This window comes from Alosa alosa, chromosome 15, assembly GCF_017589495.1.
Source record: "Alosa alosa isolate M-15738 ecotype Scorff River chromosome 15, AALO_Geno_1.1, whole genome shotgun sequence".
Taxonomy (NCBI): Eukaryota; Metazoa; Chordata; class Actinopteri; order Clupeiformes; family Clupeidae; genus Alosa; species Alosa alosa.
The window spans coordinates 900252-927510 of record NC_063203.1 but is presented as its reverse complement, the minus strand read 5'-3'; the positions used below and the strand labels follow the sequence as shown (position 1 = coordinate 927510).

At 40.4% G+C, this 27259-nt stretch overlaps 2 protein-coding genes and 1 long non-coding RNA gene across 9 annotated transcripts in view; 2 read left to right on the top strand and 1 right to left on the bottom strand.

The window, feature by feature from the left end:
- The window catches only part of timm50 (translocase of inner mitochondrial membrane 50 homolog (S. cerevisiae)), a 55344-nt gene extending 52704 nt beyond the window's left edge, over positions 1–2640 (bottom strand). Inside the window, exon 1 of one of the 2 annotated variants that reach the window (XM_048264856.1) lies at positions 2405–2640. In XM_048264856.1, the coding sequence (XP_048120813.1) occupies positions 2405–2611 (207 nt within the window). In that variant the 5' untranslated portion in view covers positions 2612–2640. The remainder of the gene's footprint in view (positions 1–2404) is intronic. The other variant, XM_048264854.1, reaches the window with a different exon arrangement.
- A 13432-nt stretch (positions 2641–16072) lies between these two features.
- Positions 16073–27259, top strand: part of sars2 (seryl-tRNA synthetase 2, mitochondrial) — a 59246-nt gene continuing 48059 nt past the window's right edge. For all 6 annotated transcript variants that reach the window (XR_007195803.1, XR_007195804.1, XM_048263989.1 and 3 more), the window contains exon 1: positions 16073–16381. Coding sequence is in view for 4 of the 6 variants with exons in the window: in XM_048263989.1 (XP_048119946.1) it covers positions 16079–16381 (303 nt within the window). In the remaining 2 variants the exon portion in view is untranslated. The remainder of the gene's footprint in view (positions 16382–27259) is intronic.
- On the top strand, positions 16475–20044 carry LOC125307858. Its single transcript, XR_007195805.1, has 3 exons — positions 16475–17229; positions 17802–17830; positions 19806–20044. It is a non-coding gene; the product is annotated as an uncharacterized LOC125307858 (long non-coding RNA).

Here is a 27259-nt window from a genome sequence, read left to right as displayed (position 1 = left end):
GTTTTTGGAACTTCCTTAGAAACAGAGCAGAGACTGTATAATACACTGTATAGCATTGAGTATTGTATAGTCAAATTTCAATATAAAGTGGCCAAGAGCTATTGTAGCCTTCTTTCTGGATACATGTAGATGAGTAGATGACCCAAAAGTCTGCCATGACCGGGCCTCAGGTCAAAGAAGTTTGAGAAAGGCTGGTCTATATAACCTGCATCAGAATGAGGTTTGCAATGGTGCGCCTGAAGGCACGGGTTGAAGACCCAGTCAGTTACGGCCACGATATGCACATTTGTGTAAATTCATTCCTAGGTAATCACCATGACCAAAATTGAACTTTTTTTTTACTTTGAATCTTGAAAAAAAAATATATTTACCTACCTACCGACCCATTTTTATTTTTTTTTGGCTGTTACTGCAAACAAAAATATTTTTAAGGATGGCCTGGGCATCAGAGCACCCCACAGCACACAAGCTATCAGTGGTCCGCACCCTATATGACCGTACCAAGGTCATCACTGACAACCATGACAGAGAGGAGGAGGAGAACCACATAAAACAGGCAATCAAAGCTTGCAACTACCCAAACTGGGCCATAAACAAAGGCAAGAGAAAGGTCCAGAGAAATAACAAGGAGGAGAAAAAGAAAAAAGGTTCTAGGCCTGAGAACCTAGGGCATGGTCACCCTCCCATATCGTCAGGGGTCACAGAACGCTGCACAGCGAGCGACATGAGGAAACACCACATCATCACACCAGTGAAGCCACACATCAAGCTTCGCCAAATCCTAGTACACCCTAAGGATCAGATTCCTCCTGAGAAAAAGTGTGATGTGATATACGAGATCCCTTGCCTAACATGCAATAAAACGTCTATAGGAGAGACAGGCCGGCAATTCAGCACACGAAAAAAGTAACACCAGAAAGAATGTGAAAAGGTAACATCTGGACCGCTCACCCGTGCAACAAGAATGAAAGCAACACAAGAAAATCTGAAATCTGCCATTTCAGACCACTGTAAGAGGGAAAACCATCTTATGAACTGGGACGCAGCCAAGGTCATCAGAACGGAAAGCAACAAATTCCATCGATGGATCAAAGAGGTGGTTGAAATCAGGAAGCGGGCCCCAAAGACTGTGAACCGGGATGAAGGAGCCTACCAGCTATCCCACACCTGGGACACAGTCCTGCGACTTATTGGCTTGTACAGAGAAACAGTAGGAATGGGGTTTAAGCATAACTGACGGATAGCAGGCCTATATTGTCGTTTACGTGGGTTCTATTTGTTCCTGCTGCTCATTGTCAAAACTCATAAATCGAAAGCATGACAGAGGAAGAGGTCACCAGACTAAGCCTACTTCAGTTGTTAGCCTACATTCAGAACCAAGAAACTGACATCTGGAGTCTCTCAGGTGTGTGTGCTCCTTTCGTGAGACAGAAAGAAAAACTGAATAGGCTATCCGTCCTGCATGCGGGATTTAGCGGGCGGGAGCGGAACATGTTACTGAAAAATCAGTCCCGCGCAGACCTCTAACATGAGACGACACTTGTGTTAAAATCTACGCACTCCGCCAGTAAGCACACAATGCACATAGGGTGCTGCATGAAAGTACGCCAATCGAGACACAGTGAGAGTAAAAAATTGCCTAAGATATTTGAGAAATCCTGAGATGTGGCTATAGATGTTCGGAACAGACACTACCTCTGGTCTGTGTAGAGGGGGATATGTGACCACTCCCTAACCCTAAGGGGCTCCAGGAAGTCATGCAAGTAGCCCATCAAAGATCTACAATCTTTTTAACAATTGGCCCTAGCATATGAGGATGGATGTTAAAAAAACTCAATCATATCAGTGCATCAACTTAACATCCTACTCTTTTAATTACATATTAAATTACATTTAATTGTTTTAATGCTTAAATTAAATAGGCTACTTGTTTGTGAAATGTATGAATTTGATTTACTGATGCTTTTATTTTATTTTGTTTATTTATTTATTTATCATGCACCTCTTCTCATCAAGGTAAACGCTATGGGCAATTCTTCCCCAGTCGTTATCATTAGCCTAATAGAACTGGTGGGCTTTAGTATTTGGCCACCTGGGGAAATTGTTAACTGTTACTGTTGGCAATAGGACAGTTAAGATGGTTAGTTACTGTAGCCTAATTCGCAGTATCGATAAGCCAACGTCAGACACAGAATATACTACCCAAAAAGAAGCCTGACGTTAACACTTAATCATAGCAATGCTAATGTTCACATTAACAGAGGAGTCAATATAAAATTGTGTCATAATACATATTCCAATGCAAATTCTCAGCACTATGAATATCTGACAAACAGGTTAACGTTAAGTTACTGCCACGAAATGTTTGTGCAAGCCGACCCGAAATGCTAGCTAACCAACTCACCTGACTCCTCTGTTGCTGCTGAAGACGTTCTTGCAAAATAGCTTGAGCCAGTCCACCCACAGCATTACTGTCTGATTTTGAGGGATCTGTTGACAGTACACGAATCAAGTCCATCACAGACGGATCTAGACAGCGGACACCTTTCCGGAGCCGGAGAAAGCCGTGGCTGGCCCGAATACACATGGGGTACACAGACATCGCCGCCATCTTGCAAATGTTGTTTGAAGAGGAAGAAACTAGACAGAGGACAAACGTGTGCTATTGGCTGTTCGTTTTTTTTTATGTTTGATTGACAAATAGTAAGTGCAATGGCAGTCGTCAGATTATAATACGTATTTTTAAAAAGGGAGGTTCGTTCCGTTGTATCACCAATTACTGACCTTGCACTAACCTTAACGCAGACCAGTTTGTGACAGAATATGAGGAAGTCGCTGCAGAACCGTGCAGAACCCATAGGCAGAACCTGTCTCGTCGTACCAAAGATGAAATGGGCGGAGCAAGATATTTCACCAGGAGGCGTCTAGACCTAGACATGCTGTTTCTCAAAGTCGAGTTTGTAGAACGAGCCCTGCCGAGTCAAATCCTATGAAGAGAAAATGTCATATTTAACTCGCAAATTAAGCTTGTATTAGAAAATGTTTAAATACCCTTCCTAAAGGCCTTGGCTTATTTATACAATTATGGTGTGAGAGTTCAAAGTTGTCAAAATGCAGTGGTGGACATTACTTGAGTACATTTACTCAATTACTGTACTTAAGTCGCTTTTTCATGTATCTGTACTTTACTTGAGTATTTCAATTTTGTTAATTGTCCATTACATTTTGAGGCATATCTTACTTTTTACTCCATTACATTTTGTGACAGCTGAAGTACAGCTGAAGTTCCTTTTTTGTGTGGAAAAAAGACTGTCCAAATACATGTGTAGGCCTACTTACTGTAATGTGTTACTGTAATGTGTTAATGTGTTGCCTAACCTATGTTATTGTCATATCCACTATTTACTGTACCTTGTTGACCCCTTTTCACAATATTGATGTTAGGCTACCATAACTAGCCTCTTGACGCCATTGAGCAAAGCAATGATAGACAATCTGACACAAACACAAAAGGGAACATCTTGATTTGGTCCGAAAGTGTAAAGCATTCAACAAAGAAAAATGTGGTTACTTTGAAGTATCTAAGTATCTAAGATAAGATGTCACATTAGTTTGTTTTTAGATCTTCTAAATGCAAAAATTATTAGCTGATGTTGTCCTTGAATGGAGGAGAAATGCTCAATGAATGCCTATGTCTGTGCCGAATCATTTCAACAATAGTAAAAGCAACTGTATTAGTCATAATACATTTCAGGACTTTTACTTTTGATACTTAAGTACATTTGAAGGCAAGTACTTTTGTACTTCCACTCAAGTGGAAATGTAAAAGGAGGACTTTTACTTTTACTGGAGTAACATTTAACTTGTGTATCTCTACTTTCACTCAAGTACAGGATTTGTGTACTTCGGCCACCTCTGTCAAAATGATTTGAGCCCATATTTTTTAGGTTAGTGACAGTAACACTGTTTACATTTAAATACATAGTGAACTGCCTTGTTCAGTAGAGATTTTAAATGTGGGTGTTCCAAGCAGGATACCCACATGCATCCTCAAAAATTCTCAGAAATTCTCAGAACGAAGGACTCAGTGATAGAAAAAAGCACCCTAGACAGTGCTTGGCGAGATTCGATGACGTACTGTAACGTAAAAGCAGCTTTGAAGGATCTGTCATTGACTTTGAGAAACAGTGATAGTCCGGCAGCCAAATGCCATAATTTAGGTGGACCTGGTTTTGTTTTTTTTTTTTTGCTGTTACTTGTTAAGAGAGAACCGGGACAAATGAAACACTTTTTAATTAAACGTAATTTACAAAGACATCGTAAAACACTGAATATTAATATTTTGTCAACCTACATCTGTCCTCTGTCAAATACAGTTGCATTTACAGCTCTGAACAAAACCGTTCAAGAGTTATTTAAAGGGACACCAGGCAAGCCTGATGCTTTTTCTCTATAGCTCCCCCTAGCGTCTGTACGTATCGATATGTGTGCGAGCCCTCACTCGGTCTGAAGCTCTTTTCCTTTTCTTTGCATCTTCCGCAAAGGGTTTTCGCTGCTTCTTCGCTGGCTCTGCCATTATACACACGTTTGCAACAATCGCTAGCGTTTCGTTAGCCTGTGCTGGGGATGCAGGATGTAAACTGATCCTGCTTCTCGCGATGTCTGAGACTTTGTGAGACTGAAGGTCGGCGGGTCGGATACACCGAACTTGCAAGCGGGATATTCTTCCTACAGGCAGTAGGGGCGGGCGAGATAGTCTTCATTCGCCCTGTAATGCGCCATATAACCATATACCGACTTACGAAGATGATTAATTAACACAAAAACATTTCCTGGTGTCCCTTTAAGGAGAAGTCAAATGTGCGTTTTGTTTCATTCGTCCCTCCTGGCTGGGACAAATGAAACAGCATGGGGAATTAAACATCTTAAATTATGTAAACTTCCCAAAACTTCAATATTTGACAACATATCATGAATGGTACTTCAAGTACAGTATGTGTTATTTTAGATAGATTGCTGCTGGACTAAATGTCTTGGTTCATGTCTGTTAACAACTCATTGCCGTCATGGTGAAGCGTGTATCTCGTGGTTATGGAAATACCATGCACTATGCCATTAATATAGCTAGAATAATGCATGTTTCGAATTATATAATGTTTCTATAGTACAAAATGTTATTTCAATCCGTTTTTACATGGTTAAAGCCACCACACATCCAAATGTCCTTCATGACCCACAGGCCGTCAGTCTCCACAGGTTAACATGGCAAAACTCGACCCCCTACCTGATAGCCCCAAATATATTTGCATCTTTCAAAAACTGCTTTTCCATGTCTCACCTGCATAAAATATAGTATAAACACAGATATGTGCATTGACTTAGAATAAATGGGATTTACTGCCTGGTCGGGACAAATGAAACAGGTGTTTCAATCGTCCCGCCATAGATTATAGGCTGTTTTGCATCCATTACAAACAAACATGCAATGTGAACGTCTGGGATTGGGGAGAGCACAAAATGCTCTACTGAATAAGCATGAAGTCAAACCTTTAAATGAAAAACACTCTTTAATAATAATAATAAAAAATAACCGTTAATCAGGGTTGGGTAGTAACAGATTACATGTAATCTGGATTACGTAATCAGATTACAAAAATCAAGTAACTATAATCAGCCCAGATTACAAAAAAAAATTGTGTAATCAGATTACAGTTACATTGTTGGGGATTACCTGATTACATTTTATCATGCAAACAATGCAACTTTTTTATGATAGCCTAGCTATCTTTTAATTTGACAAGCTTCGGGCTGGCCGGTTCGATTCCCGACCAGTAGAAAAAAATGTGGGCGGAGGAAGTGGTTGAGCACTGCTCTCCCATGCCCACATCCATGGCTAAGTGCCCTTGAGCAAGGCACCTAACTCCTCACTGATCCCCGAGCGCCGCTGTAGCAGGCACCTCACTCCAGGTTAGTGTGTGCTTCACCCTTCACCTTCACCTCGCTGTGTGCTCATAGTGTGCTTCATCTCACTGTGTGTTCACTGTGTGCTCTGTGTTCGCAAGAGAGAAAGTCAGCAGGTCCCCCTGGTTGAAAAACATCCCAAAGGAATCATTTTCTCACCCCCACAATTGAAATGGACATGGTGTCATTCAATCTCAGGCCAAATCCAGCGAAAGCTAAATTCATTGTCCAGGTGTGCCCTTATAAAGGTTAAGCTGAGTTGTGCATGTTTAGAGAATAGTGATCCATGATCACATCCATGATGACTAAGTGATCAATTTTGGGATGGGGTGAAAATTTCAACCACCAAAACACCAGCCCTAAAGTGGAGAATAGCTATAGAAATGTATTAGTTTTGGGTCTTTTTCAGACAATGGGAACTGGTGACCTCAAAGTAAATGGTAACACTAAAACAAGGGGCTACATTAAGATTTTTGGAGGAAAAGATCAGTTAATTCACACAGGAATGCTTTACTCAGAGGAAAGAGATTTCTTAGATGTAATGAAATAATAAAGAGAAAAATAGAATGAGAATTCTTTCATCAATTCAGTGGTGTTGTCTTTTACTTAAGAGACATATTTATTGAAGTAATCTAAAAGTAATCCTAAAGTAATCAGATTAAGTTACATGTTTTTGGTACTCCAACTGATTACGTTACTGATTACAAAAATTGCCATGTAATTTGTAGTCAGCAATGGATTACATTTCAAAGTAATCTGACCCAACCCTGCCCGCTAATGAAGTATTGTGACCATCAAAAATCGTTTATTGCCTGTAACTCCGTGATAACAGGCCGTAACAGGAAGGCATCTGGCTGAGCAACGGAGGTTAATATGCTCTATGTTTTATCCAAATGAAATGATGTCTGTCTATCTTTGTTGCACTCGGAGAAAACGGGAATGTTTCATTCGTCCCGGTTGTACCCTAGCATAAGATTACAGGTGATATCCCTTGGGCAATTCTCGCAAGACACTACGGGTGAATAGGGTAACATTTTAAAATAATAGACATCACCATGAAACTTCCTCAGTTGATTACTTACAAGAGTATGAAAAAAAATGTATTACAAGTTTTTGAAATTTGAATGTTTAATTATGCAAATTAGGCATTGTCTCATTAAATATGCGCGATTTTGCATATATTTTTGGTAGATAGATCTGAACATATGATAAAGCCAGGTACAAAATTATTTTTTCATTTTGTTTACACACAAGATGAAAATAAAATTACTGAGGGATTTCTGGATATCTGCTTTCATTACCTAGGAAATCTAAATATACTGCCCATAGCCTTAAAACATAATTTTTGCCATATTTTTTTATTAAAATGTCACATAAATCAGGCCAGGAATGATTTATTAACAAATCCCTCTGTAAATATCTTCAGAATATTGCTAAGTGTATAACTGGAAAGTTTGGTGTACATAGGTGCTACATAGGCTGAGATGTTTCTACTGGAAAATGAGAAAAACTCAATTTGAGAAAACAGCCTTGGAACACAGCCAATGAGATTCCGTTCTCAGCCTAGACTTGCCTTTGAACTTTCGCGATTGGTTGCGGATACAAAGGAAGTGTCCATATTTGGATTGCACAACGTCATGCAAGAAACAGAGGTATATAAGGGGAGAACTGCCACTCTCGGAAAACTTCCGGTTTCTGAACTGGTTGCAGTTCCTTCTGTGGTTCCACATGAGGGCGCTCGTCCACGAGTGCAGAATGCATGGAGGTCTATGGAGCTGTACCCCTCAAAATCCACTTTTCTCTAATTTTTTTTTCAAGTAATTTGAATATTGTATTCGAAAGGGGAGGCAAAGAAAATACACTTGGTGGAGTATTATATTTTTTAAAGTCACTTAATTGTTCTAAAAAGCCTTTCAAAAGTGTCAATGACGTCACTCATTAGCACAATGCTAGCGTGTTATGGGCAACAACGACCCAAACTGTAAGAAATCAAAAGGACATAAGTACTCGTTCATTCAACTTTTGACCTATAACCCATGTTGAAGTTATATAAACTACAATCAAATCTGAGATTTGTCAACGACAATCAGGTGAAAGAGACAAATTTAGCCGTCTAGCTCCATTGACTCCCATTCATTCTGCACTCATGGCGATCGCCCCCAGTGGAAATCTGGTGGAACTGCAACCAAAATTCGGTTCAATGGGACTTAATAGGAGTGGCTAGGCTCTCCGTAGACGGGCTCTGGTACTACACATGATATGTTTCCTATCATGGTCGCGGTAGAGCATGAAACATTAGAAGGCTAACTTTTGGTGAATTTAAGAGAAATATACAGGCGCGAGTAGACAAAATGTAATGAAATAAACACCTAAATGTGTAATCAGACTTTGTTGTTGTAGTAGTGTGAAATAATAAATGCTAAGGTAGCAATGTTATTTTCGATAGTTTTTGTGTTATTCTTAGTCCTTTTTTCGGATTACAAGTCCGCTGATACCTAACTAACATTAACGTTAGCTGCTACTCCATTGGGCTGATGAGCTTGCCTTGACTAGCCGTCCCTCATCCATTCTGTGAACGACGCTGTAGCACACATCCAATGTCTGGACGGAAAGACTGCGAGAGATCTGCAGCTGCCACGACCACCGAGCTGCGGCTGACCTGCGAGCTGCCATACTAGCATCTGACGTTGTGTGCCTGGAGTCTGGATTGAGTGCTGAAGTGGGGAGCTCTGATGGCGACGTCGGGAGCTATGATGCAACAAACTGTCACTGTCTAAAGCCACCGAGCTGCTGATCAGCAAGAAGATCACCCTTCATGACTGACTTCAGACTGTTCTGTTCTTCCAGTGCTCTCCAGACTGCCAGTGAAATCTCCGGGTTGGTCAGTCGTAACGTTAAAGAACTTTGTTGGCATTGCATTGGTTGGCACAGCTGTGTGTAGTTAACATGATTTTTCTTTTTCATTTTTTTTTTTCACTTTTTATTTATTAATTTGCAGCGCAGCAGGGGAAGCAAGGCCTGTTTTTCTACCATGCTCGTTTCGGATCTAAGGCTACGAAGTGCCACCCACCCTGCCGTTTCAAGGCATCGGGAAATGGGAGGGCCGGCGCTCATTTACAGCAATGAGTGTCGGCCATACAGGTGGTTTGCTGTTCGTCACCAATGCTGTTTCCGGACGTCGTTTCCTCTGTGACACAGGTGCGCAGGTAAGCATTTTGTCTGCTACAGAATTGGACATTCAACAGGGTAAACCAGGTCCCGTCTTGGAGGCCACGAACGGTAGCTCCATCCAGACTTTCGGTGTGTTTCGCTGGGCAGCAGTTTAACTGGAACTTTGTGGTGGCAAGAGTGTCCACGCCCCTACTAAGGGCGGATTTTCTTTGTGCTCATGGCCTTCTGGTGGATGTCAAAAACCGATGCCTGGTCAATGCAGAGACCTTTCCCTCACTCCCTTGCACGCGCAGCAGTTTCAGTTCGTCCCGTCTGTCCAGCACCTTTGCGGCTGATGATTTTTTACGCCTCCTGGCCGAATTCCCTGAATTTTCTGCTCGCTTGGCTGGTAAGGTCATTTTTTCAAAGGTGGACCTCATCTGCGATTATCACCAGGTGCCGCTGCATCCACAGAACGTTCCCAAGACTGCTGTCATCACTCTTTTTGGCTTATTTGAGTTCCTCCGCATGCCATTTGGGTTAAAAAAAATGCTGCCCAGACGTTCCAGCGACTCATGGACAGTGTTCTGCGTGACTTGCTGTTAGTTTTTGTGTACTTGGACGACATCCTCGTAGCTAGTACTTCCAAGGTTAAACAGCTGGCACACCTCAGGGTTCTGTTTCAGCGTCTGGACGATCACGGACTACATCAACACAGCGAAGTGCCATTTCGGTTTGTCTGCCATTGACTTCCTTGGCCACCATGTCACGACCGAGGGGGTGCCTCCGTTAGCGGCTAAGGTGGAGGCCATTGGCCAATTCCTGCGACCAGCCATGGTCAGGGCCCTACAGGAATTCTAGGCATGGTGACTTTCTATCACCGCTTCGTTCCACGTGAAGCTCACCTCATGCGTCCCCTCTACGAGGCTCTTAAAGGTAGGGCTGCTAAACACACCATTGACTGGACAGGGGAAAGGACTCAGGCATTTATGGACACCAAAACGGCCTTGGCCAATGCCACCATGCTAGCCCACCCATCCTTAGATGCACCTATCGCCATCACAACTGACGCCTCTGACTATGCTGTAGTCCACGAGCAGCTGGTTAATGGTGCTTGGCAGCCGCTGGACTTTTTCGGCCGGGAGTTGCCCCCAAAGGAGAGGAAGTACAGCAGGTTTGACAGGGAGCTGCTAGGCCTTTTCCTGGACATACAACACTTCCATTTCCTGCTGGAAGACCGATCATTCACTGCCTTTGTGGACCTCAAGCCTTTAACTTTTGCCATGGCCAAGGTTTCGGAGCCATGGTCTGCCCGGCAGCAGCGTCAGCTTTCTTTTATTTCGGAGTTCACAACGGATTTTCGCCATGTGGCAGGAAAGGGCAATCAGGTGGCAGGCTGTCTTTCTCGTCGTTTTGTGGGGGCAGTGCATCTTGGAGTGGATTATGCACGTATGGCGGCGGACCAGGTCCATGACGCTGACATCCAGGCGTACAGGACTGCCATCAGTGGACTGTGTTTGGCGGACGTTCCTTTCAGCGGCGCGGATGTCTCTCTGCTTTGTGATGTTTCCACAGGTCAGGCCTGGCCCATTGTCCCTAGCAGTTGCCGCAAGCAGGTCTTTGATGCTGTTCATGGCCTTTCTCACCCCGGCAGGAGAGCGTCACTGAAGCTGGTGGCAGCAAATTTTTTGCCATGGCCTCAAAAAGGATGTCCGTGACTGGACCGCTGCCTGCCTTGAATGTCAGCGGACCAAGGTGCACCATCACTCCAACGCCCCTCTGGAAACTTTTCACGTCCCTGAGAAATGTTTCGACCACGTGCATGTGGACCTAGTGGGACCTTTGCCGCCCTCCCACGGTTTCACTTACCTGCTCACCATGGTTGACCGCACCACTCGTTGGCCTGAGTTCCATTCCACTTCAGTCCATCTCCATTGCAGATGTCGCGCGGGTATTCCTATTCCTAGGCAGATGGGTCGCCCGTTTCGGCGTCCCTTCTAACATCACATCGGACCGCGGCTCGCAGTTCACATCAGAATTATGGATGGCCGTCGCCAACAGCCTTGGACCGTGAGTGCACCGCACCACAGCTTATCACCCGCTCATTGAAAGCTGCGTTGCGGGCGAGCCTCCGTGACGACATCGTTTGCCTTGGGTGAAGTTAGGTCTGCGTGCTACTCCCAAAGAGGATCTCTCTTCATCCACGGCCGAGGATTTCTTGCCTGATGTTACCCACCCATGGTCTTCTGGTGAGCAGCGGCAGGTGCACCTCCATGCATCAGCAACATCTTGGCATAATGTTCGGCAAATTTCTCATGAATCTGACAAACCGTCTAGGAGCAGTATGTTAAAATTGATCATAGGATATGAGTGTAGTTGCCATTCTTTCTGTTGCCAGGTGGTGGCGCTATGCCAAATATGCATTATGGGCATGTGAATATCATCACTACCATAGTATTCAAAGACCTGTGAAATTTAAAAATTTCAAGCCATGCATGGTGAATTAAGACACATTTATTGTTTATGTGGAAGGGTATTAAAATTCAGAGTTTTGCCATTTCGTCAAATTACAACATATCAAAAAAAGCTTCACAATTTAGAATCAGAAGCATATTGGCATCATGTATACCAACTTTCACATGAATCGGATCAACCGTCTAGGAGGAGTACGTTAAAATTGATCATTGATGCACAAAATCCCAATTACCTCACTTCCTGTGGGCGTGGCTAATGGCATGTTAATACAAAAGTTGTTTGTTTTTGGGAGTTACATACACCCACCAAATTTGGTGTGTGTATCTAAAACTATATGCCAACTACAAGTCACAGTGACATAAGGGGGCGCTATGGAGTTCCTGGGCAACGCCCGGTGCCAAGGCTTTTCCCCTGTGTATTCACGGTACCTCTTGACGTGTGTGCCAAATTTCATGTGTTTGCACCGATGGGAAGCACCTCTTTTGGCATCACAATTCATCACATTTTAGTCCGCACAAAATCCCAAATACCTCACTTCCTGTTGGGCGTGGCTAATGCATTGTACATACGAAAGTTGTTCATCTTGGGGAGATACACACACCTACCAAATTTGGTGTGTCTAGCTGAAAGTATGTGCCAACCACTGGATCAATCACCTAAGGGGGCGATACTGAGTCCCTGGGCCACGCCCGGGGCCAAGCCTTTATGCCTGTGTAGCCAGTGTGATACCAGATGTGTGTGCCAAATTCCAAGACTTTTCATCCATGCTAACCACCTCAAAAATAGCAAAAAGGTGAACAAATAATAATAATAATAATAATCCTTTCAAAAACAATAGGGCTTCGCACCTCTCGGTGCGCAAGGCCGACACCGTCGGTGCTCGGGCCCTAATAATAATAATAATCCTTACAAAAACAATAGGGCCTTGCGCCCTTCGGTGCTCGGGCCCTAATAATAATAATAATAATAATCCTTACAAAAACAATAGGGCCTTGCGCCCTTCGGTGCTCGGGCCCTAATAATCCTTACAAAAACAATAGGGCCTTGCGCCCTTCGGTGCTCGGGCCCTAACTATAGAATAACTTTATCAGTGCAGGTATAAGGTATTAGTGTGGCCACAATCCGGCTGTGGGATGGAGGGAGGGGTTATGCATATTATGTGCTAATATACAGAGGTGGGAGTAAGTCACACATGTGCAAGTCACAAGCAAGTCTCAAGTCTTAACCTTCAAGTCTCAAGCAAGTCCAAGTCATTTTTTGTGACAGTCAAGCAAGTCAAGTCATAGCTTGGGTCAAGCAAGTCAAGTCAGTAGGGTCAAGCAAGTCAAGTCATAGCCAAATCATTGAAATTCATGATGATTTACCCACGTTTTCATTTTAAAATAAGCTACAATAGGCTAGTTATGAACTGCTGGAGTTTTATTTGTAACAAACAGACATTGCATGATTCATTCAAGCCACATAGCCTACATCTGAACGGTTTATAGAATAAAATGACATGTATACGAATAAAAATAAATGTATTTTTAAAGTAGACCTATTATAAAATAGCCTATTATTGTTTCAATATGCCTCAAATATTAGGTAGCCTAGGCTACATCAAATCATGAAAATATATTTAAACAGTTCGAGTTACACCTGTCCTGACCTGTCACATCTCCAGGGAACCAATAATGTTGAAAAAGTGAACTAATCAATCAATCAAACGCTGCCGCCGACGTCACTGCCAAACTTTGACAAGCGCGACAGCGCAATGGGTTTTAGGAGGGTTTAGGACCGTCAATGCTATATCATATTATACATAAGCCTAACATGTGAAATAAGCTACCTTTCTATGCTGATTGCTGGCAGTTAGCTAGGCCTACTTACTATTGTTAGCCTACTACTAGGCTGTATGGAACAGGGACGTGTTTAGGGAGAAAGAGAGGCGCTTACTTTAGGTTACATTGGCAACATTTTCGCTATATATAAAGATTAAACTTAGACAAGAAAATGTTTCACTTTGCCATTTCACACATTTTAACTTAATATGGCGTTAACTAAAAAGCATAATATATTCAAAGCCAACTCTTAACATGCCTCAAATTTGACGTTAGGTTTCTAACACGACTAACTTCGGATGAAAATCAACGTGGTGGTGGTTATGTCGCTATTTTGCACATTTGCAGACTGCTGTTCATTTCTCTTTTGACTTGTCAGATACATCATCTGTGAAGCCAAACTTATGTTTTGGTATAAACGTAGAGCCTTCCATATTTGCAACCTACCTCAGTCTGTCTCATTTGATCTGGCACTTGCTGTTGGTCTGTCGCGTCGCGTCACTTAGGCTACAATGACAGGTTCGCTCGCGAGACGCATGCAACAGCACCTAGAAGCAGATTTTCTAAAATCGTAAAGTTCTCCTTAATATCTATGAAAAAAAATAAAAAAGTCAAGTGATTTCAAGTAATTTGTCTCCAAGTCTAAGTCAAGTCTCAAGTCATGAATAGCAAGTCAAAGTCAAGTCGAGTCTTTTATACATGTTGATCAAGCAAGTCTCAAGTCTTAAAAAATGTCATGAGACTCGAGTCCCCCATGTCTGATATAGCACGCTAACAGTGAAGCAGGAAGACCAGTGTTTCTCAAACTTTTTTTCTGAGGACCCACTTTTTAAAAATGACAGACTATCGGGACCCAACTCGTGACTGTGGTAGTTAACAAACTAGATCCTAGAAAGCTGTTAGCTTTCCTTATATAAGGTATAAGCTAGGGGTAGGCTATTACACAACATAAATTGTCACTATGCTAAAAATTGTCAAATTTATTGAAATAATGACAAGTTCTAAATATATCCTCTTCAACAGCTGGTGCTGCAGATATAATAATAAATAAATAAATACATAATAACACACATATTTCTGTTTTCCAGCAACATATAAGGAAGCATGGGCCATTTTATAGCATTGTACAATATATTCAATGAAATACCAACATGCTGCATTAAATGGATCCATAATCCAGTCATACTGAGCACTGCTGGTTGGGAAATATTTTTGAAATAAACTTTGCAGAGATGTGTAGGCCTACTGTTTAACACATGGGATCACAAGAGTGGCTCCCGAATCAGACGTTTCAGCGATTTCGCTCAGAAATCTCAAAGGCATAATACTGTTGCGATCGAGGCGCCTGTTCCATACCTCAAGTTGTTTTGGTGATTGCAGTAATCTTATTTGCTAGGCGAGGTATAGGTGCTTGTCTTTGCCTTGTAACTGGACATTTAACTCAAATGTATCGCTAAGATATATCAAATATATCGCTAAGATAGGCCAGCTTCGTCAAGAAATGTTCATTAGTGAACGTGCCTGCAGATTCAAACATGCGCTCTTCCTCCAAGAAGAGGCAACTTGGAGCTCAAACACGCGCGACAGCACTTTACCTTGGGTAAGCCACCTTGCCTCGCTGTGAAACAGTAGCCTACAGCCTTTTGGTCTGCTACCATCTCTTCGCAAAGTGTGGAGAATAGACGCGCTTTTAAGGGCCGGGGTTTGATGAAATTCACCACTCTCACAACATTCAACGTTCAAAATCTCATGTAGGTCGGGACTATAAGCTGCCTTGACACGAGCGCTTCCCTATGAATAACACAGTGCGTCCATTGCGCATCGGGTGCTACCTGGGCCTAGGCTACAGATAATGTGGGTCCGCGACCCACAGTTTGAGAAACGCTGAGTAAGACAGTGGTAAAAAGTGGCTAGTGGACAGACACACAAACATGGAAAGGAGGGAGAGGCAGACAGACTATGCGGAGAAGTCTATCTCTCCTCTTCCCTTAAGTGAAACATTGAACAGTTCAATGGCCCTGGGGACAAATGACTTCCTCAGTCTGTCTGTTGTGCAAGGCAGTGAGCGAAGTCTCCAGCTGATCAAGCTCTTCTGGTTTGTAATAGTGCTGTGGAGTGGATGACACTCATTGTCCAAAATGTTGATCAGTTTGTTCAGGGTCTTTTTTATCAGATATTGAAGTGATGCACACCAGTTCAGCTCCCACTACAGAGCCAGCTTTCCTTACCAGCCTGTCAAGTCGCCCAGCATCCTTCTTCTTTGTGCTTCCTCCTCAGCATACCACTGCATAGAAGAGGACGCTGGCAACAACATTGAACATCCTGGTAGAAATATGAAAAGTCATAGGACCAAAATGTGGTTCAAAAGCTACGTGTCTACGTTTCTACGATAAGCAGTTCAAGTCAAATTAGGGCCTGGAAGAATAACAATAATAATTTGCATGTAATAATATTACACATTCACAATAAACCTTTTTTCCACTCAAATGGTTAATAGTGACTCTTGTGAAAAAGCTCTGTTAGTGTATCTTTACCAGGATTCCCACAGATATTATGTTTCTTTTCCTTTTTTAGAAGAACTGGATTAGAAGAGAATTTAAGTGTAGTAGGGAATAAATTATTCAGACCACACTCCATTTCAGAAGGTGGCGGTAATGTACTTGCCAACTGCCATGAAAACAAGAAGAAGATTCAGAATGGCGACGTCCGTGTTAATGAGTTCGTTACGAGGGATTGGTGTTATTTCTGCTTTAAAGTCTTCCGCATGGTGTTGTCTAAGCCCATGTGGTTGGACTAAAGTAATCTATCGTTGTTCTTCTCAAAATCTGCGCTGTAGTTTGTATGAACATGTTCGTGAGGGCTACAGCCACAAGCCCAAGCTAGACATGACACGCGTTTGCAACGAGACGGATGAAGTCATAGACGATCTTGTTAAACGTAAAGGAGACCTACGGAGAGAAGACGTCGGAGAAATTGTAAGTAATGTAGCCTAACCAAACATAGGCTACCCAGCAAACAATTTTCGGTTCGGGGAAAGTTCCGAGGACGTCTGCTGAAGGATGCGGGAACGTTCGGTGCTAACTTTCCCTCACGGTCATGGAACAACGTTCCTTCATGGTCAAATCTTTGGTTCTGGTGACCTGTCAAATTTTGTGACTATTGATTACTAGCCGACCCACATAACAATTTTTGGTTCGCTGAAGGTTCCGGGAACGTTCGCTGCAGGTTCGCCGAAGGTTCTCTCCGAAGGTTCGCTCACGGTAGCGCAGGAAAGTTTTCTGAACGTTAGCCGAACCTTCCCTAAAAGTTCCGCGAACGTTCAGCGAACCGTCAGTGCAGGTTTGCAGTTCCTTCAGCGAACCTTCCCGGAACCTTTAGCGAACCAAATATTGGGCACTACTAGTAGTAATAATAATAATAATAATAGGCGATGATGATAATAAAAGTAGTAATAATAATAATAATACTCCCAGATGTAATATTGGCGACTTATTCTTGCCACCTTATAAGACAGGCTATATTCACAACACTAGATTTATAACGGTCAATGAGCAGACGGCATGTAAAAACATGAAATGTTTTATTAAGTATTCGCTGGAATTGCAGACGAGAATGATGCACAATTTATTCAGGCGACACTTGGTTTCAATCCGAGAGAATCCGGGAGTCCTTCTGCCTTTGGATGATGGGTCTTTCAATGCAGCTCCTGCGAACGAGAGAAGACATGACACTAAATCTGTGTTCTTTTCAAATGCACATCTTTGAGTTACCTGTTTTCCTTGGATCAAAAAGCACACTGGATTACTGGACGAGAGATTGGCAGGTATGTTAATTGTCCAATGCTTTTGAAAACATGTCCCGCACCAAAAGGCTACATCGTTATACAGGGATGCTGTTTTAAATACGTGTGTGTGAAACAGTGCATTTTCCAAGGCATGGTTTTGGCTTTGGCCTAGTATTGGATTCATTGTTTACAATGTAACGTTACGTGTGCAGTAGCAGTAGGCCTACCTGAGCTGATATGGTCTCTAGAATCCAGCGACACGTCTGGCCTCCACTCCATGTGTTGGTCTGAAAGACACAAAAAAATAAGCCAGTTGTCAAACAATTCGTGATATCCATAGCTAGACACAGGTAGTATAACTAACTTTTTCAAAAAATGTAATTTAACAGCGAATGGCAATAGCCCATGTTATATTTTTTCAGCCTGTAAAACCTGCATGATCTGAAACTGACTACATGCTATGGCTAGTAAATGCATAATGCTCAAGACATAGTCATACCGTTTTCTTTACCAAAGCAGGCCTCTGTTGTGTGGTCACAAGTGGGATTAGACATGGGCCATGGGTGACCGCTGACCAAAGTGCTAATTTTCATGTCCTTTCTTTCCAATAGCATCCTTGGGAGGACAACGAAAATCAAATGTGAGTATTGAATCACAAGTGCACACTGAAAAGACAAACTTTTTTGTATTTGGATAAAAGGACACAATTTTCATTGACTGATATTGATTCATTTTCCTTTGCAAGATTTGTTTAAAAGCAGTAATAGTTCGTACACAACTTACATTAGAGGTTGAAATGCACATCGGAGGGATCCATGTAAAGGTCTTGAACACTGAAACAAATAAATGATAGTTTTGTCAGATGTCAGATATTTATAGTACGTTCTCAATGAATTTGACCCATCATGAGTTGGCAATACTTATTAGCCTGAAGCAGAGTTGATTGGTACTTTTATCCCGACATACATTATTGTGTTATAAGGCATTGTTGATGACTCGCCTTCACTGAGTGAAGCGTGCATAATTAACTTGGCCTATTCCATCATTAACGGTAATGTGGCCAATGTCTTTGTAGAGCTAGGTTGTAGACCAGTCGTCAGATTAACTAAAGCCTACACCTTTCGTGGTCATCAGTTATCATTATATGACTCTTATCTTGTTGAAATTTAGTTTGATGTGTTGGTTAATAGAGGATTGCCCTTGAATATCGATAGCAGATAACCTAGAAGCTAGGTTAAATGCTAACGTTAACGTTAGTATTGTAAAACCACCAACCCTTTCGTTCGAAAATTCTAAAACAGCGATGTTTTCTAATACTTCAAAATAACATTTGATAAATGAACCTTATATTTTTCAGTAGCCATAGGTGTGTAGATTTGAACAAAATCTAGTTTGGTTCTTATTAAGTGACACATAACGTTAGCAGCTAGCAGCTACACGTAGGGTAAGAGGTTTGGAAATACGTTAGTTAGATGCTAGCTCTCTCTGCGCAAAACGTAAAGTGACGTAACTTACCGGTGGTGGTGACGGTGGTCTTTAGCGGTGATTTGAATAATTATTTTCTCTGAGATAAAGATCGAAAAATAGCAGTGTATATGTAGATGAAAGCAGTGCAGACCGTCCTCAGCAAGTCTTACTTCAGTAAGTGGCAGTTATTGAAGTAATGTTATTGTCGCGAGCCTCTAGAATTTACAATGCTTTTCTAAATCAGAGTGCGGGGAAACTTAGTGTTCGATCTGTTTTGGTGGGTACCTCGGCGGGCTTGTTGACATACTGTGTGATAGGCTAGTTGGTAATCAGAATTTTATTTAGGCCTACTTGCATACAAAAGGAATTTGATTTGGGTAGGTGTTAAGTCTATGTACAGTCAACAAATAAACATGTACTAGTATACACTAGGGCTGCCAATCGATTAAATAATCTAATTAATTATACTCTTGTAGATTTTTATTCACATAATTACTAGGTTGTTGCCTTTTCTATCCAGTAGGTGGCAGTCCAGGATAAGAAATAAAGCAGTTCAAGAAAATATTAAACTAAACAGTATGAAAACGACACAAAGAAAAGTAATGCTATTGAAATAAATGTAAACACCTTCAACAAACTTTTGAAGACATTTCGTTTCTGTAATTAATAAATTGAAATGAATGTGTTATTTTGACAGCACTAGTATACACATAAACAAATAGTAATATGGATCGGCTACATACTGTAATAATAATAATGTAGGCATATATCAACATAATATATAAAAATGCAAATAAGACAGGATTGGGATGTAAAGAACACATGGATTGGGATGGAAAGTGCAAAGTAATAGTGCCTGCCAGAGGTTAGGAGGTTAAAGAGAGTGTGTGCTCTCAGGATGTGTAATCTGTAATTGTCAAGTACCCCTAAAACAAATACAGTATTTGTTAACATTAGAAATTAAAATGAAATGTTTGTCAATAAGTCAACAACAGTAAGAATGAGTAGCCTCGGACATAGAAGAGAAAAAATAAAGTGGCAAGTGCAAGTGGTGTTTGGTCCATATCTGTGAAACAAATTGAGTGGAAGTGAGTGTGTGTGGGGTGGGGTAACCAGTTAAATGTGTGTATGATTTGTTTTCTTCACAGGTCTTCATGAGGAGGAAGGCCTGTGGGGTAAGTTCTGTCAAGGACTCCTAGAAGATGCGCGGATGTGATCACATACCATGTTTACCTAGAAGATCAGCTGCAGCATTAAAACAATTAGGTAAACCATTTACAGGTAACATTAGTCAGCTTAGATACAGTTGTGATGGAACGCACACACCACAGATCTGGTGTCAATATGGTTGTAAAATGCATTGAATGTATTGAATAGTTTAATTGTGTTTGCGTGTGTGTATACTAATTAACTATATATATATATATATAATTGAAGCTTTGAATAAATTGAAGTTTTGTTAACCATGTTAAGACAGTTCTAAATAGAAAATACAAATAAAGTCCTTCCACTTGTGTCAGTGTCTCTTTATTCTTGTTTTCATAGTAGAATGTTATCGTGTTGTTGGCATATGTTTGTGTAGGAGTGCCATCTAAACTGGATTAACAGGGGTGTTAGTATGTGTTGGTGTAGGACTGCCATCTAAACTGGACCAACATGGTTGTTAAGTTAGACTTTAGGAGATTCCTACTAGAAATTTGTTCTCTGCATTTTATCCATCCGGGGGCACACACACTCAGAGCAACAAGCTCACTAGAAGCACACAGAAAAGCAGACATCATCAGCTTGTCTGTATTACATGTATAGCTTTTCTCTTCCCTCCCCACAATCGATTTTGCTTATTCAGAGTCTTCTAATTAAGACATCCCATATTTAGCTATGCATCCTCAAGAGAACCTTTAGGGAACCTTGAGGGAACGTTCATAGAAGGTTAGCTCAAGGTAAAAAAAAGAACCTTTAGGGAACGTTCCCTAAAGGTTAGCTGAAGGTTAACCTTAAGAGAACCTTTAGGGAATGTTCCCTAAAGGTTCTTTAAAAGTTTGAAATATTTACCTTTAGGGAACGTTCCCTAAAGGTAATTAAGATTGCATATATATATATATATATATATATATATATATATTTTTTTTTTTTTTTTATTTATTTATTTTTTATTTTATTTAGGGCAATTAAGGTTAGTAAGACCAAAATCACACTGATAATGTTGATGCTTATTAAAAAAGGATAATCAAAGGTAAACAGTAAGGATTACAGAAAATCAAAGTAGGCCTACTTTATTTGTGAAAATGCTTTGACTGAGGTAATTCACAAAGCAGTATAACCTTTCGTAGAACTGTCCAAAAAAGACACCTAAAGAGATGGCATCATGTCATATGTTTCAATACATTCATATATTTTGTAATTCATATTAAGTTCATATCTTTTTAATAATTCATAGTCTGTGGCCTGCATAATTACTAATAGCCAAGTAAGTATCTAGTAATTTCATATTGATGTAAACTATTTGACTACACTTCTGTTTAATGTCATTACATTGGTGGTGTAGGCTACGTCTAATTGACTGCCTGCCCCTTTAAGGACGTGAGAGTAGCCTAATTACATTTCTGAGTGGATTGGAAGGCTTGTATCTCACTGTGTTCGGCTACGAGTGTAAATCACTTTTTGCATAGTGCATTACGATATGTGGATGCAATTGGGAATGTCTTCTATGTCATTAGTTAAAATAAATGTTAAAAAAACAATTCAAATGAAATCATTCTTGGATCATAGAAGAGGTACTGTAAATGTCTTGCAATTTTATTAATTTCTATGATTTTGGTAGCACTACTCAAACTAAGCCCACAAGCTAGCAAACATGACACAAGCTAAAAGGACATATCCAGGTAAACGTTTGCCAATGGGTTGCATAGCCTACTCAAATGTCAGTAAACCAAGTAGGCCTTAATTAACTTACTTTCATAGCCTAGGGAGGTTAGCAACACCAGGTTGAGAGATGCAAGTAAGCAGATCATTAGCGTTAGCCTTCTATTTATTGTCATCAAAACTGCAGAGGAACGAACACGTTAGGGCAGTCTTTGGTGTCATATGCAGAAGGTGCAGAAGTAAGTGTGCCATCTGGCTCAATATTCTGCGCGAGGGACTGTTGTGGTAGGTGAAATTTCACGGTGAAACTACGATGATTGGTAAAATTTACGAAAAAAGTTGCGGTGTTTGGACAAAATTGTGAGTGCCTTGGTAAGTGACTAAAACAATCGTCTTCGTGAACAGCTGTGCATAGGCTACTTTGTAAAAGAGAGAATACTCTCATCCCTATACATAACGCAAGGGGTAATTAAAGGGGTGGTTCAGGATTTTGGACATAGGACCTCATTTCCAAGTAAGCAAGTGTGATATTTATCAGTGGAGACCGTTTTCAACACTTTTCATCCAGTCGTTCTAATTGCAGAGTTAAGAGGTGCTAGGCTAGCTTAAAGTCAACGGTATGTGCTAGCCTGCCACTAAAAACAGTCTTACCTACTCCAAAGGACACTTGAGGCAAATTCCAGACAATCGATGTAAATGTCTGTGTTGATAGAATAGTGTAAGAAATACAACTACCCTCGCGAGCGTTGCAATAGTTATACTTTGTTCCCTGAAGTTGGTAGTAGTCACTTTGCATCTCAGCGCGGACTGATATTACCAAGGCTACTACTAGGTATCCCCATTGGAGGCGCTTTACTGTTTACTTTTTGGCGCAGTACTACTAACTGGAGCAAGTATAATTCATGGCTGCTAAGACACTAGTCCCTCAAAATGTAATGCGATCGTTGAAATGCAAGGATAGAATAATGTTAGAAATAAAACTATCAATACAGACATTTACATCGATAGTCTGGCGTTATAATTTATTTGCCTTGGGTGTACTTTGGAGTGGGTAAGACTGTTTTAGTGGCAGGCTAGCACATACCGTTGACTTGCGCTTAGCCTAGCACCTCGCTTAACTCTGCAAGTAGAAGGACTGGATGAAACGTTGAAAACGGTCTCCACTGATAAATATCACACTTGCTTACTTGGAAATGAGGTCCTATGTCCAAAATCCTGAACCACCCCGTTAATGTAATTATAGTTCTCCTTTTATTTGTGGATTTATTTAATGTAGCCTAGACTATTTAGTGTTATTTCTTCCCCAAGCTCATAAAATAAATTTGGGTCGCACATAAATTGACAGGGTCGGTCGGAAACCGGAACCCAAGAATTTTTTTTTTTATGCCTGATGTCACAGACGCGAGAATTCTAGTGTTCGCCATTTTGGGAGTCAACTAAGCATGTAATGTTAGTGTCCAAGCTTAGAGGTCTCAATTAACTTTACACTCTAAAAAACATTGGGTTAAAAACAACCCAATTTCAACCCAATCACTGGGTAAAGAGTGGTCGAGCCCAGCACTGAGTTATATTAGCCCCGAAAATTGGGTTGTTCGGTCAACCCAATGAGTTGGGTTGATAGTCTAACCCAAACATTGGGTTATCGTAACAACACTGTTAGGTCAACCCTTACAAGCCCGACCGTTCTAATTTCGTTAAAATTTTAACGATGACCAATCATCTAATATCTCAGCTGTCCAATGACTGATTTTATTTCTGAAATCTTCCCCGTAATGCTGACAACATAAGCTTCAATTTGATATGATTGGTTAAGGGGTTTATGGCTTAAATGTTTTGGATACTTGAAGATGAGTCGTGAAAAAACTTTTCACTTCAGTCGCACATTTTAACATGGACCGCCAGATGCCACCTGCACTTCGTTGGAGTTTACCTCGACTGGAAACCACACAGCTGGATAAACTGAGGTAATATATATTTTACATCGTTTCTAGTTATGGTTAATCTTAATTTGTAGTCATAAAATCATGTTATTTGACAGTAATATGCTTTCTCATCAGGGTCAACATTATGGCATAACGGGGGCTAAGTGCATCGTCATGTAACTTTAGCTAGCTGCATTACTCTGAACTGCTTGCAGTATTCTCGTTTGCTTTTGATATCAGTTATTTTCATTTGACAGTTTAGTTTAAAACCTGTTAGTATATAACCTGTAAGTAAGTTTGTTTTCTAGTACCAATTTGCTTGTTAGGTAAGCATTATATTGGCAAGTCAGTATAGCATACCAAAGCTGAATAAATCAATGGGGCCCAGCGTTTCTAAGTTATGCGTTCTCTTACATGAAATAAGTTGAGCGATATTTTTACTCCTCTCAATATGTAGTTGTAGAAAACAAGATGTGAAATCACGGATTCTGTCAGAAATGTAGTGCTAATTAACGTATTGCCTCTCCTCGGGTTGTTACCCGCTAGGCAGTTTGTAGTGAACTGTTTTACCTTGCTAACTTCTAAATGACAAACATCAGGCGTGCTTGTCTCAACATTTTCTAAGATGGCATGACTTGATATTCTACTCTTCTCAATATGTAGTTTTATAGAAAACATGATGTGAAATCACATATTATGTCAGAAATGTCATTATTGCATTTAAGCAGTTAGTTACTAGGTGAAATGTAATCTGTCTTTTATCTTAATGCCAGCCAGGCAATCAGATTTAGGGTAGCTAAACCCATGTGTAATAAAATGACTTTTCATACTTCTATTTATTTTTTGAGTTACTCAAAATGCTTCAATAGTTTAGGCTACCTCTTCTTGTGTATGTATGTGCACACACACATCTGTAGTTTTGTGATTTTATTTTTTAAATTAATAAATGTATTACATTTGTATGATTTTACTGTTGTTTCAGATGGAGGATGACAAGACCTACACAGACCTCCTTGCAGGCCTGAAGAGGTAGCTGACTGCTGATGAGCTTAGCGCCACAATGTTGAAGACCATGTGAGGATGGAGGAAGAAGGTATAGATTTAGGTGGCGCGTAGGGTGGTGTAGACTGCCACTAAAACACTGTGAAATAGACTTGTTATGTTGATTTTTATGTTGTTGTCCCAGGCATATGTGGTTTTACCAACCGAACGGGTGGGAGGTTGTGCTTAGTAGGCGTGGTCGATGCAAAACACACAGTGCAGGGGCATGGGATCTAAGAGACCCCAGAAGAGTTTCACAGTTTTCTGGGATTGATCATTGACATGGGACTTCACTTCCCTCCCTAATATCCATTGCTACTGGGGAACCAAGTCTCTGAAGGGATCAGGAGCGTTGACCAAATGAGAAATACATATTGTGTACACTTTTTCTCCATTGACATTGCTGTTTCAGTAGTTTCTTATTATTTCAAGTTTGGCAATGCAGAATCTGGTGTTGAACCTAGGTTTGGTAGCTACAGCCAGAAAGACTTTGGTGAAAATCTATCACAACAGCTGGCAGGCATTTCCGTCAAAAATTTCAGCCTCGCCTTCAGCTGCTCCAACTACTACTCTGTCGCCTTTTCATCAAGTACATATTCCTGTACAGCAGGAGCCAAAGAAAATTGTTGACTTTGTTATAAAACAATACATAATAACACTAAAGTAGCTTGTATGGCCTGGAGTTTAGCGGTAGGTGACTGCTTTTTGGTAAACAAAATTGCTGTCAGATTTGGCATTCTACAGAAGGGGATGCGTGCTTTGTTATGAGTCATAGGTCTTCTGTGTTTAACCCTTCAGGTTCCCCACCCCACCTTTCCCTATCCTCTCCTCTGTGTGTGTGTGTGAGTTTGTGTGTATATGTGTGTATGTGTTTATTCTCAACAGGCTTGTTCTATGTTATCCACTTTCAAATGTTTAGACACATTGATTTTTTGAGTGATGTTGAAGTTGATTGTATTCCTAGCTTTTCATAAGTAAAACATTTTATAGATGTATATCATTTTCATATTACACTAATTTATATAAGGAAGTTGTTGAATCAAATGTATTCTATGTCTCTATTCAGAATTGATCTTCAATAAATATACAGTATACTTACTTCCTGTATTACTGGTAAGGTACATGTTTTTTTTTATATATCATTATTGTTGACTGTAGCATTTGCTTATATACAAATAAATGGTTTATTCTGATGGACCAAATAAATCTAAACCATTGTGTCTGACTTCATTATTAGTTTTTATGCATACTTTTATGTTTTGGTGAGAAAGAGAATGTGAATTCTGTCAACATTCTAAATCCGTTTACTGCATTTTTTTACACTTATCACTTAATTTATCATAACTTTTGAAAGGTTATTGATATTCCAATTCAGTCTTTTTTGTTAAATAGCCCACAACTTGCTGAACATGCCATACACTATATTTTTCTCTATCTCGTATAGAAATATGATGAAAATTCATTTTATGCTTAATGAAATTCAATTTTAACTAATTTCGTATACATTTGGAGAGGATTTTCAAGACTGTTCATTACTAGATCAACATTACCATATGTATTTTTACATCATTTGATAGAACTGACCCTTCTGATTACAATGGTATGTATATCCCATTGATGGTATGTATTATACTCAAGAAATAAGTTTTTTTGTGTAAGGAGGTCATCCAGCACCAAAAATGGAATGTTCGGCACGGGCACGAAAGGGTTAAACCTACATAATTGTTGGGTAGGCTATCTTATACAGTATAACCCAGGATTTATATTATTTTCACTGTCATTTCTGGGTTATGCTGACCTAATTTATGGGTTATTCTAAGTATCTTATTTTTCTCCTTAATCCAATCAAATAATTGATAATAATTCAAATAAATGTTTGCAAATCATTAATGTTACAATATAATGTTTTAAAACCCATCCAATGGGCAACAATAGCCATGCAATGAAATAAAACAGTTCGACATTTATTTATTTTGCAGTTTATTTTTTGAACATATAGCTAGAAAAAGCTTGGCAGGCAGATTCCACCGTCCGTTTTGGGGATCACACCTGTGAATCAAAGAAAAAAAAAGAGTGCATTAATCACTGTTATTTACAGAACTTTATATCAAGATTTCCATGAACCATTATCATTGAATGATGTTGATAAACATTAAAAATCCACCAGGAGACAAAATATTAGCGCAACACACTCGGAAACCATGACCACCTATGGAGTTGTTATAATTGTAGCTTCTAGTTCTAGATGCTAACGTTACCGGGTAACGTTAGCTAAATGACTGTCTGATGCTACAACCAGAGCCCGCCTTCTTTGCTACAACCAAAACACCCAGTAAAGTTAAGTTACATGGCTATAATATGAAGCTACCCTGAATGAATTAATAAGATGTTGTTTGCCATTATTATTACTGTACGCGGTGGCTTGTGAAGAGACTAACATTACTTCAACTGTGTTGGCTAATATTAGCTGATGTTAGCTGCAACCATAGTCTAGGCTACAACCACCACAAAGCATATTTAATTAGCATTGATGCTAGCTATATGGTCTGCTAATGTTAACCAGCTTGGTATGCTCATTTTAGTTTGTTGTAAAAGTTCGTTTTGTTTCTGTCAGCAGTTCATACCCAGTGAACAAAGAACTATGTTTTTTATGAGTCTGTCTTTGTGTATATTTAACACCTAACAGTAATTGTAAGTTAGTACTTCTATACTCTTTGGGCTGAACGAAATTGACAGGCAGAATATCCATTCATATCATGAAGGGTAGAAGCTAGCTT